Source organism: Phyllostomus discolor, chromosome 5 (genome assembly GCF_004126475.2).
Source record: "Phyllostomus discolor isolate MPI-MPIP mPhyDis1 chromosome 5, mPhyDis1.pri.v3, whole genome shotgun sequence".
Classification (NCBI taxonomy): Eukaryota; Metazoa; Chordata; class Mammalia; order Chiroptera; family Phyllostomidae; genus Phyllostomus; species Phyllostomus discolor.
The window spans coordinates 142,015,105-142,026,354 of NC_040907.2; the positions used below are offsets into that span (position 1 = coordinate 142,015,105).

The 11,250-nt window shown below is 37.4% G+C and overlaps 1 protein-coding gene across 1 annotated transcript; it reads left to right on the forward strand.

Annotated features, from left to right (window-relative positions):
- Positions 1 to 833: 833 nt before the first annotated feature.
- On the forward strand, positions 834 to 7,616 carry LOC114497085 (heterogeneous nuclear ribonucleoprotein A3-like). The gene is given in 4 exon segments (XM_036027513.1): positions 834 to 919; positions 6,541 to 6,668; positions 6,671 to 6,827; positions 6,829 to 7,616. Coding segments are annotated over 4 exon segments (1,119 nt in total). The 3' UTR covers positions 7,577 to 7,616.
- The last annotated feature ends 3,634 nt before the right edge of the window (positions 7,617 to 11,250 follow it).

Below are 11,250 nucleotides of genomic sequence, written 5' to 3' on the forward strand. Positions count from 1 at the left end.
TTTATCATCTCAGAGGTACTGAAGCTGATGCAAAATCAGAAAAACCAAGTTCAACTTTTGAGTTCATAAATAACTTGCTGTTGTCAGTATGCAAGATCACATGCCTAATGCTAAGGAGGATAAAAGCTAAGGAAGTTGGATATCCTCATGGAAATTGTTCAAAAATGCTGATTGAGTGGAAAGAAAAAAACAGAGGGACGGATGAAGGGAAAGAGTGAAGGATGAAGGGGAGCAAAATGAGAGTGAGGAAGGGTGGAGTAAAAGAGGAAAGATAAGGGGAGGGAACAGAAGGGAAGATATGAACAGAACTTCTATTCTCAATGTATTTTCCCCCTTTTTAAGTAGGTCCATCTCTCTATGATTGCTTCAGTAAAGGTATGTGGCCAGACATCAAAAAGAGGTTTCATGCCAGCCTTTCTGTCTGTGGTTTTCCAAAAACTTTAGCAATTTAAAGAATTTAAGGAGGCCCTAGCTGGGTAGCACAGTTGGTACAAGAATCAACCAATGAATACATAAGTAGATGGAACAACAAATCTATGTTTCTCTCCCCTCACTCTCTCTCTCCTCCTTCTACTCCTCCTCTTCCTCCTCCTCCTCCCCCTCCCTCTCTCTGTGAAAAAAAATCAATCAATAATTTTTTTTAATTTATAAGGTTTTTGGAGAAGTGAAAGAGTGAGAGAAAGTGACCCAATAGTGTAGAACTTCATGAGAACACAAGAAGCAAAAACATTTTTTGCCAGAGGAACTAGAAAAAGAACTCCCTGGAGTCAGAGCATAAGAGAAATTCCAGAAAGAAGAGAGCTGAGGAGGGGAAATCCTAAATCTGTATAATAATGGACATAAATGTCAGGATCATCCCAGGCTATACATACTCAGATAAAAAGTCAAGAAAGTATGACAGCAATATTGCCAGAGATAAGTAAGTCTATTACATGATGATAAAGAAATTAACTTGAAAGAAGGCATAAAAATTCTAAATGTTTATGTGCCCAATCACAGAACTTCAAAATACATGAATAAAGCACAAACTAATGAAATTGAAAGGATAAATAGAGAAATGCATAATTATCATTAGAGATTGAAATACCACTCAATAATTTATAGGATGAATAGAGAAGAAGTCAGCAAAATTATGGAAGATTTGAAAACTAATGTCAGCTTTCATTTAGAATGGAAGGGCAGAAAAAATGCTTGCAAGATAAGGTCAAGTTAAAGGAGTTCATCATCACCAAGCCCTTATTATATGAAACGTTAAAGGGACTTATCTAAGAAAAAGAAGAAGATCAAAAATACAAACAGTAAAATGACAACAAACTCAAAACTATCAAGAACCAAACCTATAAAAAACAAAAACAAAAACGAACTAAGCAAACAACTAGCACAGGAACAGAATCACAGAAATGGAGACCACATGGAGGGTTATCAGCAAGGGGGAGGGGGGAGAATGGGTAAAAAGGTCCGGGAATAAGAAGTATAAATGGTAGGTACAAAATAAATAGGGGGAGGTTAAGAATAGTATTGGAAATGGAGAAGCTAAAGAACGTATATGTATGAGCCATGGACATGAACAAAGGGAGGGGGGTGGAATGATGATGGGAGGGGAGTACAGGGAAGAGGGAAATAAAGGGGAGAAAAAATGGGACAGCTATAATAGCACAATCAATAAAATATATTAAAAAAATAAAATAAAATAATCAACATTTATAGACTATACCAACCAACCACAGCAGAATATATATTCTTTTCAAGTGCAAGTTTAATATTTACCAACAGAGACCATATTCTAGCCCATTAAACAAATCTCAATAAATTTAAAAGAATTAAAGTCATACAGAGCATATTCTCTGACCAAAGTGGAATCAAATTGAAAATCAATAACAGAAAGATAGATATGAAATAATATGCTTCCCAAAATAATGACTCTAAAAATATTAGAACATATTTTTAAGGAAAACTCAACATAAAATATATAAAATACTGTGAAAAAATACTTAGAGAGAAATTTATAGTACTAAAAATATGTTAAAAACAAGGTCTCAAATTATCTTTTTAAATAAATATAGAAGAAAGGCAAAATAAAACATGCAGAAGAAAAGATGATAATAAAAATGAAATGAAAAACAGGAAAACAATAAAGAAAATCAGTGAAATCAAAAGTGAGGTTTTTGATAAAATCAATAATATTAGTAAGCCTCTAGACAACTGATTAGAATAAAAGGAGAAAAGCCAAAAGAGTGCTATTATAACACAGACTATACAGATACTAAAAGGTGAGTATATTATGAGCAAATTTATGAAAATAATTTCAGCAGTTTAGATGAAATGAACAAATTCCTTGAAAGAGACAAAGTATCAAACTTAATCAAGAAGAAATAGATAACCTGAACAGTCAATAGCTACCTAAAAAATTGAAAGTGCAGGTAAAATCTTCCTCACAAAGAAAACTCCACATCTAGATGGTTTCACTCATGAATTCCATCAAACATTTAAAGAAGTAACACAAAGTCTATATAAGCACTTACAGAACATTAAAAAGGAGGAATATTTTCCTGCCTATTATATGAGGCTAGCTTTACCCCAAAACCAAAATCAGACAAAGAAACTTTAAAAAAAAAAAAAGGTATGCTCAACCCACTAGGAACTAAAGGGAATTTCTCAAAAAGATAATGGGCATTTACAAAAAGCCTACAGCTAACATTATGCAAAAGGTGAAAAACTCTAGGCTTTCTTCCTGAGATAAGGAATAAGACTGAGATGTCCAGCCCTCCCACACAGCAGTGAACTGAAGGTTCTTGCCAGTGCAATAAGAAATGAAAAGAATCTAGACTGAACAGGAAGAAGTAACATCACCTTTATTCATAAACAACACAATAATCTATACAGAAAAGCTGAGGGACTCTACAAAAAACGCTATAAGAACTAACTGGGTTTAATGGGGTTGCAGAATATAAGATCAATATTCAAAAATCAATTCTATTTCTATATAGAAACAACAAATAATCCAACGTTGAAATTTAAAAGGCAATCCAATTTGCAATACCATGAAAAAAATACAAAATGCTTAAAGATAAGTCTGACAAAAAGATGTGATAGGCTTGCAAATCTTTTGAGGGACTGAGCAAAAAGGAAAAAAGGACTCATGGACATGGGCTACAGTGTGGTGATTGCTGGGGGCAGGGGAGTATAAGAGGACTAAATGATAATGGAAAAAAATACAATAAAATTTAAATTTAAAAAACCTACAAAATATTTCTGAGAGTAATTAGAGAAAGTAATTAAAGAAAACATAAGTGAATGGAGAAAAATACCATGTTATTGGGTCAGAATACTCAGTGTTATTAAAATGTCAATTCTCTTAAATTAATCTATAGTTTCAATGCGTTCCAAATCAGAATCTCTGAGTCTTACTTAGATGTTGACAAAATGATTTTAAAATTTAAACAGAAATGAATATAGAATATGCTAACACAATTTTGAAAAGAACAAAGTTTGAGGTCTTACTCTACCTGACTTCTAGACTTATTATAAAGCTAATGTACCCTGGCTGGTGTAGCTCAGTGGATTGAGCGCGGGCTGTGAACCAAAGTGTCGCAGGTTTGATTCCCAGTCAGGGTACATGCCTGGGTTGCAGGCCACGGCCCCCAGCAACCTCACATTGACGTTTCTCTCTCTCTCTCTTTCTCCCTCCCTTCCCTCTCTGAAAATTAATAAATAAAATTTTTAAAAAGCTTTAAAAAAAAATAAAGCTAATGTAGCCAATACATAGTGGCATTGGAATCAGGATAGTAAAATAGATCCATGTAACAAAAAAGAGGCAAAAATATACCCCCACATACATATAAAACTGAGTTTTGACAGCAGTTAAAAGTTAATTCAGTGGAAAAGGATAGTCTTTTCCAACAAATGGTGGTGCAACAATGGGATATTTATATGTTAAACAATAGACTTTGATCCATATATCACACCTTATACAACTAACTCAGAAGGATCATAGAATAAAATTTAAAATCTAAAACAATTAACCTTTCAGAAGAAAAAATAAGAAAATGTTTATGACCTTAGGATAAGCAAAGATTTCTTAGATACGCCAAAAGAATAATCTGTAAAAGAACAAATTGATAAACTCAACCGTGTCAAAATTAAAAACTTATCTTCAAAAGATAATAAGTCACAGATTTGAAGAATATCTTTGCAAAGTATATACCTCATGAAGACATGTATCCAGAATATGTAAAGAAGCCTCAACATTTAACACTAAGTAAACAACTTGATAAAAAAAATAGGCAAAAGATTTGAATGAACACTTCGCCAAACTTGATATACAGATGGCAAATAAGCACATTTAAAATGCTCAACATCATTAATCACTATAGAAATGCAGATTAAGACCACAGTGAGCTACCTCTGTATATCTATTAGAATACCTAAAATTAAATAGACAATCCAACTGATGGAAAGGATGTGGAGAAATTGAACTTCTTATACACTGCTGTTGGGAATATAAAACAGCACAGTCACTCTGGAAAACAGTTTGGTAGCGTTTTAGGAAGGTTGTACACTCACTATATGATTTGTCCATTCTACCTATACACTTACCCAAGACAAATGAAAGCGTGTTTCCATATAAAATTTGTACAGAAATGTTTTTATCAGCTTTATCTACAATAACTCAAAATCTATAAATCCATAATATGGAACACTACTCATCAAGAAAAAGGAATAAACTATGAATACACTACACTATAGATTAATTTGAAAATAATTATGATAAGTAAAAGAAACCAAACATAAAATACACCATAAAACAGCTTATACTGTATAATTCCACTTTATAAAATTCTAGAAAACACAAAACCTATAGAGAGAGAAAACAGATCAGAGCTTGCCTGAGTTTGGGGCTGGGAGGAGCAAACGGATTACAAAGGAACACCAGGAAATATTTGTGAGTGATGGATACGTTCACTATCTTGAATGCAGTGATGTTTTCATAGGCAAGTAAATATGTCAAAACTAATCAATTTGTATAATTTAAATATATAAAGTGAATTATATGTCAAAAATATATAGAGCTCAACAAAGCCATTTTTTAAGACGTTAAACATATGCCTATTGTATGATCTAGCCATCCTATTTCTAGGTGTTGACCCAAGAGAAACAAAGGCATACATCCACACAAAGACCTGTACATGAATGTTCATAGCAGCTTTACTTGTAATAGATAATGACTGGAAAAAGCCCAGTCATCGATCAACAGACGGATGAATGGATAAACAAACTGTAGTGTGTTCATACTAGGAATGTTGTTTAGCAATAAAGAGAATGAACTATTGATGTATGTTACAACATGAATGAATCTCAGATTAAGTAGCTTAAGTGAAAGAAGCCAGACAAAAGGGAGTATATACTGTATGACTTCATTTCTCTAAAATTCCAGAGTATGTAAACTCATCTAGAGTGAGAGGAAGTAGGTTGGACATTGCCAGCGGGAGGAGCAGGTGGGATGGGTGACCCTGCAGCAGCAGGAAACCTGTGAGGATGATGGGTATATTCACCACCTCGGCTGAGATGATGTGTTTGTGAGTGCATACATATGTCAAAACTTATCAAATTGTATAATTTTATTGCATGGGTAGTTTATTCTATGTCAGCAGGACCTCAATATAAAAACAAAAACAAAAAAATAGTGTAAAATAGTAAAAGCAGTAGAGTAATTAGAGAAATCAAAGGAATGAGAATGTCAGTGATCTGGAGTAGAAGGTATTGGCAAAAACAGTGCTGGCTCAGGTAAATTGCTATGTAACCATCAGCGCCTTCTCTTTCTGAGGCCCCATTTCTGGTTCTGTGACTGCAAGTGGTTGGACCTGATCCTCTTTAATATTTGTCCCACTTCTAACAGTCTATGCTGCAATCCTTTAATTGTTGTCATCAGGTTTCTTCAAAATAGACTTTAAAGAAATGGAATCTTACCATTTGCAAGAACATAGATGGACCTAGAGGATATTATGCTAACGAAATAAGCCAGAGAAAGACAAATACTACATGATTTTACTTATTTGTGAAATCTAAAAAAAAAAAACAAAAAACAAAAAATAAATGAACAAACAAAACGGAAACAAACTCCTAAATACAGAGAACATTTTCATGGTTGTCAGGAGGGTGAGTAGGTGGGAGATAAGGAAAAGAAAAGGTGAAGGGATAAAGAAGTACAACTAGGAAGTGGCAAAATAGTCATAGGGATGTAAAGCAGAGCATAGGGAATACACCAGCAGTATTGTGATAACTGTGCGCAGCCGCGGGGGGGCGCTAGACTCGCAGGGCCATCACTTCGCACGTTAGGTAAATGTCTAACCACTCTGCTATGCCCCTGAAACTAATACTGAATGTCAACACTAACTGAAAAATTTTTACCAGTTTAAATAGACTTTAAGGAGACTTCTAGTAAGTTAGTTTCCTTAAGAATCTTCAAAATTTATATCAACTGAAGAGGTAAGAGTTGGAAGAAGCGAGTCCGGTCTCAAAATGGAGGTAAAACGGCCACAGGTCGCCCCCAGCAGGACGCCTTTCACTACCGGGTGAGGAGGGCCACGATCCTGCGGAGCCAGGGGAGTTGAGAAAACTGTTTATTGGTGGTTTGAGCTTTGAAACTACAGGTGATAGTTTAAGAGAACATTACAATGGGGTACGCTCACAGATCGTGTGGTGACTAGAGACCCCCAAACAAAATGTCCCCGGAGCTGTGGCTTTGTCACTTACTCTGGTGTCGAGGAGGCGGAGGCAGCAACGCGAGCTGGGCCGCGCAAGGCTGACGGGCGGGTAGCGGAACCAAATGGCTGTTTCTAGAGGGGATTCTGTTAAGCCTGGTGCCCATCTCACGGTGAAGAAAATTTTTGTTGGTAATGTTAAAGAAGATACAGACGAATATAACTTGAGAGACTCCATTGAAAAGTATGACAAGATTAAAACCATAGAAGTCATGGAAGATAGGCACAGTGGGAATAAAAGAGGATTAGCTTTTGTAACTTTTGATGATCATGAGTCAGTTGATAAAATTGTTGTTCAGAAATACCATACTACTAATGGGCGTAACTGTGAAGTGAAAAAGGCCCTTTCCAAACAAGAACTGCAGTCTGCTGGGTCGCCAAGAGGCCGCGGAGGTGGATCTGGCAACTTCATGGGTGGTGGAGGTAACTTTGGAGGTGGCGGAGGTAACTTCGGCCGTGGTGGCAACTTTGGTGGGAGAGGAGGCTGTGGTGGAGGTGGCGGCAGAGGTAGTTACGGAGGAGGTACTGGTGGGTATGATGGATTTGGAGGTGATGGTGGCAACTATGGTGGCAGTCCTGGCTGCAGTAGTAGAGGAGGCTATGCGGGTGGTGGGAGACCAGGATATGGAAATCAAGGTGCTGGAAATGGTGGCAGTGGTGGAGGATATGATGGTTCCAATGAAAGGGGAAATTTTGGTGGTAACTATGGTGGTGGTGGGAACCATCATTTTAGAAATCACAGTAGACAACAGCAATCAAATTATGGACCCATGAAGGGGGGCGGTTTTGGTGGAAAAAGCTTGGACAGCCCCTAGGGTGGTGGTTATGGGTCTGCGGGTAGAAGTGGTGGATATGGTAGCAGAAAAGGGCTACAGTTCTTAGCAGGAGAGAGAGCGAGGAGTTGTCAGGAAAGCTGCAGGTTACTTTGAAACAGTCATCACAGGTGCATTAGCAGAACCATACAAATCTGCCAGAGAAGGCACTCTGATCCCTAGTCAGAAAAGTTACTGCAGCTTAAACAGGAAACCCTTCTTGTTCAGGGCTGACATGGCCACAGTTTGCAAAAAGTGCAGCTAAGGATTAATGCAATGTAGTGTCAATTAGAGGTACGTTCCTGAGGGCTTTTATCTGTTGTAGCTTTGTCTTTTTCTTTTTCTTTTTTTTTTTTTTTTCATTACATCAGGTATATTACCCTGTAAATTGCAGTAGTGGTACCAGGAATAAAAAATTAAGGAATTTTTAACTTCAATATTTGTGTAGTTCAGTTTTTCTACATTTTAGTACAGAAACTTTAACAAAATGCAGGTTTGGTGTTTCCTTGTGAGTTAACAAGTAAGGAAGACCATTGTTAATCACTATTTTGTATGAATTTGGCTAAAGTTAGCAGTAAAGAAACACCTGCTGAGTTGCAGTTTAAGGGGAATCTATTCTCTCCATTTCCAAACCATAAAATGAATGGCTCTGACATGTGGAGAGAACAGATATTTGTATGTTTGCATTGTGTGTTTTAGAGAAATAGAATTAGGTATTTAAATTAGCATATTTGTGACTTTAATAGCATTAAGATTTACCTTCAAATGAAAAAATCTCAAAATTCCTCAAAAAAAAGAGAGAGATAAGCACAGCTCACTCTCCACATTTCTGATCCCCAAGAAGGGACTACATCTTCCCCAAAATGTGCAGGATCTCAGAACAACTGCCCCAGGCAGTAAAACGTTTTCAAGGGAAACCTGGCTAATTCTTATCTTGGCAGGTCCCACAGCCTGCACATCTGCCAACCTAGTCCCAGAAAATAACCTTCTGCTGTTCTAGTAAGAACACAACCAGGGAAATCTGAATTTGAGAGCTAATCACCCTCTCTGACTCGTTCTTTCCGAAGGCAGTATATAGCATGTGAGCAATAATAGCTACATCCTCCATCTGGTAGCTATGAAAATTTAAACTCCTGTGTGTGTGTGTGTGTGTGTGTGTGTGTGTGTGTAGCTACATTATAACCTATTAGAACTCAGAGTGAGCTGTCTTGACTTGCTTCTTCTGATAAGAGCTGGTATAAATCATGACCCTTGGTTTGTCTCACTGCTTTCCTGTTAGAGATTGTGGACTTTATCGTTGGTCTAATGTGTCTCTGCTAAGTGCCTTGGGAAACATGCCCCAGGGTTCAACCATAGTCTCATCCCCCCAACAAAATTCACATGATGAAGCATGGATGAGGCATGGATCAACCTAGTGTTGGTGTGAAAGTCAAAACAGACTGAGGCCAGTGATTGCACAGAGCTCGAGGTCAGATGTGAGCCTTCTCATCTGTTTCTGCATAGAAGACATTTCCTAAAGGTGCATAAGCTTCATGTATCTCTGAAGTGCATGGCTCAATGCCAGGGGCCCACCTGGGAGTCAGGTGACCTGAATTCTAGTCCCAGATTTACTCCCAACTTGACCTGTGTCCTTGGCCAAACCACTTAAGGTGTCTGGATGGTCAGTCTCCTCCTCTGTAAATGAAATCAGGTATTCCACATTCTACCATCTACCAGGCGAGTAACCCACATGAGTCAAAGGCCCACGTAGGGCTCCACAGAGTGGGACACAGAGTAGGACTCCCCCTGCCTACATGCATTCAAATTCCATTCTAACTGAAAAATAAAATTAATAGTAATAAAACATGTGCAAAACAAATTTGACCAGAGCCAAACTCTGGTTCAAACTCTGGTTCAAAGATCACTAAGGTCCAGTCCAGCTCTAAAGGCCAAGGCTGTCCACACCAAGTGCACTGGACAATGAAATGTATGGTAGCTTAGATCAAGTGTGACATCCAGTGGCCTATTTGGCTAATGACACTTCGAGACTTTCAAATAGCCTGGGCCATTCTGACCTCTTGCGCTTAATCCTGCTGAAAAGGTTTCTGTTGAGGATAGAGAGCTGGAACTAACAAGTATTCTCCACCAGGCTGTGGGCCCTGTGAGGGGAAGTTGCTCTGTATTTCCTACCCACACTCCACAGTAACTGTCAGACAAACATTATTATGGAACAAAATGGATAAGAAAACAGAAAGAGGTGTAGAGATTAAGTAATTTAACCCAGCTAATTTGCCAGACTCGCAAGTAAGAAACTAAATACAGTCTGACTCCTGAACTCATTCTGGGACTTCGGATATCATGTTTCTAATTTTTTTTTCCAAATGTGGAAATTGGTCTGAAGAAGGTGGGATCAAGGGTGGGAACCAGGGATAGCTAGGGTCAGGGCAGGGAGTGGTGGTGATAAAATGGAGACAACTGTATTTGAATGACAATTAAATAAAATAAAATAAATTAAGTAGCTACTTAGAGAAAGGACTGAGGCTGAAATTCAACTCTTAATAAAGACCCACCAATTATTTTTTCCATAATTAACTTTCCATAATATAAATACCCTTTACCTTCACCAAGGCCTCTGAAACACAAACTCTGCTAACAAAGACTCTTTGCTTTACTTCAAAGAAAAGCTCTACTCTGACAATTGGGAGATTAGAAATGAGTTTACTGCTTGCTACAAGAGTTGGAAGCTGAAAGGAGGCAAAGAAAACAATAATAATGTGAATGTGTCGGTAGTACCATTAGTGCACAGGAAAAAACTCTGGCACATTTTGACCTCCCAAAGGTTTCACTCTGTACAACCTGACGTAATAATTAATGTTCACGATGATGACCTGGAGTCATTAGAACAATTAAATTAATTCTTAGCATACTATATTCAATCTAGTAAGGAAATATATATTCTAATGCAGAAAGATTTAACATCCTAAATAATATGAGGCAATCTTTTCTGAGCAGTTAAACAGCTGATTTCAAAGACTGGCTTTGGTTTGTTGCATTCTAAACCCTTAAGCACTGGGCTTAGTCAGATGACATCTCCCACCTGGCCAGAGAGTCTTCTGTCGTTAGCCTCTGGTTTATGCTACACACAGGTTGGGGCACTGCTCTCAGATAAGAACTATTTCCAATACCCTTTGCCTGTTGTGTCCCTTTCAAAACAGAAGCTCAAAACAGAGTCACAATCCAGAAACAATTTATAAGGAATTCCATTCTTTGTTTCCCAAATGACTTTTGAAGGGAACTCAAATATAAAATTCATTGTGACCTCGGTAAAAGATATTACCTATCACCTCTCTTTATTTTCCTCACACACCACACCTTCCCTGGGACCTACTTCTTTAAAAATCTAAAAACAAACAAACAAATAACCTTTCTCTGCTTCTCTACTAATCACACCTTGTCTTCTGCCTCAAATTTCTCTCCCACATCTACCTCCTTTCCTGTCTCCTTTATCTTCTTTGCCATTCCCACTTGTCAAAGTTAAATTCTGCTTTTGGGTTCAACCCAAATGCAGTAAAAGCTTCTCTTCAAAGAACTTCTTGATCTTCACATTGAAAATAAATTCCTTCTTCTACTGCGTTACAATTGCATTTTTAGTTCACACCTCATTCATACTCTCATGTTGCTTTCTCTGAATTGTGCAT